This window comes from Protobothrops mucrosquamatus, unplaced genomic scaffold (assembly GCF_001527695.2).
Source record: "Protobothrops mucrosquamatus isolate PMUCROS unplaced genomic scaffold, P.Mucros_1.0 scaffold_57, whole genome shotgun sequence".
NCBI classification, from domain to species: Eukaryota; Metazoa; Chordata; class Lepidosauria; order Squamata; family Viperidae; genus Protobothrops; species Protobothrops mucrosquamatus.
In genome coordinates this window covers 139525-144275 of record NW_015386133.1, presented here as the reverse complement: position 1 = coordinate 144275, position 4751 = coordinate 139525, and the positions used below count along the sequence as shown (strand labels likewise).

The 4751-nt window shown below is 36.3% G+C and overlaps 1 protein-coding gene across 1 annotated transcript in view; it reads right to left on the bottom strand.

The window, feature by feature from the left end:
• NINL (ninein like) overlaps positions 1–4751 on the bottom strand; it is a 41601-nt gene that overhangs the window by 18159 nt on the left and 18691 nt on the right. The window contains exons 8-11 of the mRNA XM_015812031.1: positions 3725–3892; positions 2286–2422; positions 1825–1965; positions 968–1142 (exon numbers count right to left, since the gene is read on the bottom strand). Of these exons, the coding sequence (XP_015667517.1) occupies positions 968–1142; positions 1825–1965; positions 2286–2422; positions 3725–3892 (621 nt within the window). The remainder of the gene's footprint in view (positions 1–967; positions 1143–1824; positions 1966–2285; positions 2423–3724; positions 3893–4751) is intronic.

The following is a 4751-nucleotide window of genomic DNA, read 5'->3' as shown; positions in this document are numbered from 1 at the left end:
TACAAAGCAGAAAAAGTGTTGCATGTTTGAATGCTCCTCTGTGCAACAATGATCTACCATACCTGAACTGGAACGAAGGAAAAACAAGCTAACATCTCCGTATTTGACCTGCTACAGGTAGTCCTTGCTTAACAATCACAATTTGGCCCAGAATCATTAAGTTGTTGTGGTTGTTCAATGGGTCACCATATAACCTGACTTGATTTTATGACCATTTTTACAATTGTAAAACAAATCACTGCTTTGTTGTTGAACCACGTGGTTGTTAAGCAAATCCAGCATATTCAATGTTTTTTATGTTTTCTGCTAGAAATCATAGTCACATGATCATGGACACTAATTGGTAATAAATGTGAGACAACTGCCAAGTGTCCAAAATGCAATTAGGTGACTTGAGGGTGGTATGGCAGCCTTAACTTTGAGGATAGATTGTAAGTAACTTTTTTTTAGTCTGTTGTAACTTTGAATGGTTAAGTGCAAACTATATGTACTTTTGCGTAATTAGAGAGCCTGTACAATGAAAAACTGAGTAAATGAGTCAGGGGGACTTGGTTTTTTCCCCATCACATCTACACTGTGCATATGCTGCAATTTTGCAGCCTTAATGGATGTAGAATTCCATTCCTGAACAAGCCCAGCTTTCAGTCAATCAAAAAAACAGATCAACATTTGTCTCATGGCTGTGAACCTACATATGGTGAAACTTCAGAAGTTGAAGCTGGTAAGATTTGCATTGTATAGGGAAAGAAGTATAGTTTACTCTTATATCTTGTTTTTTTTCCTTACCATTAACAGTGGGCCTAATTGTACACCTTGAAAGAAAATGGACATAGACTCAAGCTGTTTAATTTCTGAGCCTTGGAATTCAACCTTCTTAAATGTGATATTTTACTTGTGGTCAAGAATCTTCAATCTTAGTACTATGGTTTAGCTGTTCTGAGCATAAGACAACAGCCCAACCCCTTACCTTGATCATCAAAGTCAGCTTCTTCCTTAGGATACAGTCCTCCTCTTGAAGGTACCTGAAATCTGCTTCTAACCTGGTTCTCTGATGGTGCATTTGTTGCATGAGCAATTCCTGTTCCATCTTGACTTCAGATTTTATTGCCATTAGTTTCCCTTTGAAATCTCGCTCAAGAGCTCTGTAATACAGGAAAATCACAGCTGAGAATAGCAAGCCCGTTTATGATCTCAGATTTAAGTATTAAACTGAAACACATTTTGCAAATATATATATCACACTTCAAAATAAAAGAAATTATTTTAATATTTTTATTTATCAGTCATAACCTACGCTCCCTTTGCCACCATAGGTTAGAAATCAGATCAGGGCTTTTTTTTCTTAAAAAAAATGATAATACTTTTAAAAATTATTCAAACAAGAACTTGGATTTTGGGATGATTAGATCAAATTCTGTTGATATAATTGATTTATTTTGCCATTTTGTCATTTTGTGATTTCTTTTCTTATAAGAATTAGATATCTTATAAAATATTTATGCATATATATTTATACTTTGTCATATTGTATAAATAAGTACTTTATGAAATAATTTAAACAGGAATAAAATATAATTCAAATTAAATAACAATGATAATGAATATTAGAATTTGGAGAAAATAATTAAGTACCATAAATACTACTTAGAAAGGGGATAGGTATGGAAGAAAGACTGCCTTGATAGAAATACAGCAAACCAACTCTTCTTTGGAGAATCATAGAATCATCATTTTTATCATGACTGTCTATAATAAGAATCTTAGTATTTTTATTTGTATAACTGTATATAGTATAGTAATTATTTTTCTTTTGACAATAATCACCTGAGTTTACTCTCATTGTGATGCTCCAGAGCACTATGATTATCATCTACTTCCTTAAAAAGCTGCCAATTTCTCTTTTTAGTCTTTTCCAGATCAGCTCTTGCTTTATTTCTCTCACTGAAAATCCGTTCCAGTTGTGTTCTAAAAAGAAAGAAAATGTGCTATTTACAACTTCTCCAAATTCCATTTGCGCTGATTCTGTTAAGATATCATAACTCTGCAGACATAAGTATAAGTATAAATCTAACATATACAGTATAATCTCTATCTGCAACTGGTGACATGTGAAACTATTTAGCTGAACAGCTATCTCACGTAACAGCACTGTGCATTTGTACATACAGATGTGGTCTTGATGCAAACAACAATTAAAAAAATAGGCAGTCTACAATGACGATTCTGAAATTTCTACGCACATACTAACACCATTATTCTCAAAAGCCAAAGCAAAAACTACTTACTGTAGATGATGAAGTTCATGCTTATAAGAGGCAACAGCTGCCTGCTGAAGTCCATTCTTGGAAGCAATTAATTCATCATCAAGGATCATAGAGAGCTCTAGAAGGTTTACTCGTTCCTCCACATTAAAATCAAGACTCTATAAAAAGACAAAGTCTGAAAAATCAAGAGAAACTAAATCCTAAGAGTCAGCAACCCCTTAAATTATTATTAATATAGCATTAGAATGTTGGCATTAAATAAATATTAAAGGGTAATAGTCATTGGACTATTTAGTTAAGGGAATGGATTAAAGATTCAAGGAAGAATGGATGAACTAATTAAGACCAGGAAAGATATTAAACAAGACTAAAGGACAGTAAGAAGTGCAAACTGTTAAAGCTCTGTTGTCAGAAAAAAAACACTTTGTAGATTTGCAGATTTGATATAAAACTATTATGTTTGAGGTAAAATTATTAAAAACATAATGATTATGATAGGAAATTGATGGCAAATGAGTTAAACAAATGAGCTTGTATGAACATGAGCAGAGAAAGTAAGAAAGGGATTAGAGGTAGTCCTCAACTTACAACAGTTCATTTAGTGACCATTTGAAGTTACAACGGCTCTGCAAAAAGTGCTTATGACCATTTTTCACACTTTCAACCACTGCAGCATCCTGATGGTCACATAATTAAAACTCAGGTGCTTGGCAACTGACTCATTTTTACGATGGTTGCAGTGTCCTGGGGTCATGTGATCCCCTTTTGCAACATTCTGTCTAGCAAAGTCAATGGGGAAGCCAGATTCACTTAACCACCATGTTACTAACAGTTATTCATTTAACAACTGTAGCAAGAATGGTTGAAAAATGGGACAAAATTCACTTAACAACTCTCACTTAGCAACAGAAACTTTGGGCTCAATTGTGGTCGTAAGTTGAGGACTACCTGTATTCCGTGAATTTCTGGAGGTACCAAAATTAAATGACTTTCATACTAGTTTAACCTTGCATAAGATTCTATCTTAATTCATATTCAGATAGTCCTCAGTTAATTACCATTAGTTCAATGACCGCTCCAAATTACAACATTGCTGAACAAGTGATATTTATGACCAGTTCTCAAAGTTCTGGCTATCCTAGTACTACTGGGGTTACATGATTGTGATCTGGGAACTGGCTTGAATGTATAATGGTTGCAGTGTCCTGCAATCATGAGAACATTGTTTGTGATCTTCCCTGCCTGTTCCCCATAAGGAAAGTCAAGGGACCTTCGCAAATTCATCAGTCAGACTGAGTGGCTTAGCCTTCCTTTCTTTCCATGTCCGGTCAATGGCAGATACACTCAGTCCCAATCATATTTACACCCATTTTTCTTATCAACATTTTAAATCCCTTATTATGAAAAACATCATGCTAAGAATTCCCAGGAAAATCACCAAAGAACAGGTACACAGATACCTTAAAAATCTCTTTGCAGTTTTCAACCCCTTCCCAGGCCCAGATGGAGACAACTTGCTCCACACTTGCAAAACCACTGCCATCGTTAATGCTGGAGAAAAGATTCAAAGCCGCTGAGTTAGATAAAAAAGATGGAGTTGTGGTTTGTTGTCCATTGTCTTTCAAAATCTGCATGATGGAGGAATAAAACAGCGGTGGAGAGAGGAGAAGCAAATGAATCAGTTTAGGTGAATGGGGAATAAACATTTAGGAAAGAATTTAAAAACAACATGTAGGTACATCAGAAAATCCTAAACTCATTATTTAGCTACAACATCTGGCTGAATTTGTCCAGAATGGGGAACTTAGCAAGGATGTGCCTGTTATGTGCTTTATGAGAGATAACCAGTGAATTCCAGGTTCATTGGCTAGATTAGGAACTTGGGGGGAAAACACATTAAAGGAAACTAATGGCAATTCTGTATTACTGCCAAGAAAGTTGCAGAAATATCACTAGGAGCCAAGCCTAATTTGAGAGAACTTTTATTACAAAATTTAATTTGTAGAAACCCACTCAGATTTTATTTATTTATTTATTTATTAAATTTATATATACCGCCCTATCTCCCTTGCGGGACTCAGGGCAGTGAACAGGCGATACTAAAAACCACGAATAAATAAATAATTTCTGTTTTAAAATCGGATTGAATAATAGGCCTGTTCTAAAAACACACCCATACAAAACCCCCCACTGAAACACAATCCAAACTACGCCAGGCCGGCCGCACGGAATAGATGGGCCTTCAGGGCTCGGCGAAAAAGGCGCAGGTCCGCAACTGTACGTAGGTTGGGGGGTAGGTCATTCCAGAGGGCAGGAGCTGCCACAGAGAAGGCTCTCCCCCTGGGGGTCGCCAGCCAGCATTGTCTGGCCGACGGCACTCTAAGGAGGCCCTCTCTGTGGGAGCGGACTGGTCGAAGGGAGGTGTTTGGTAGGAGGCGGTCTTGCAAATACCTAGGTCCATTGCCATGGAGCGCTTTAAAAGTTGTT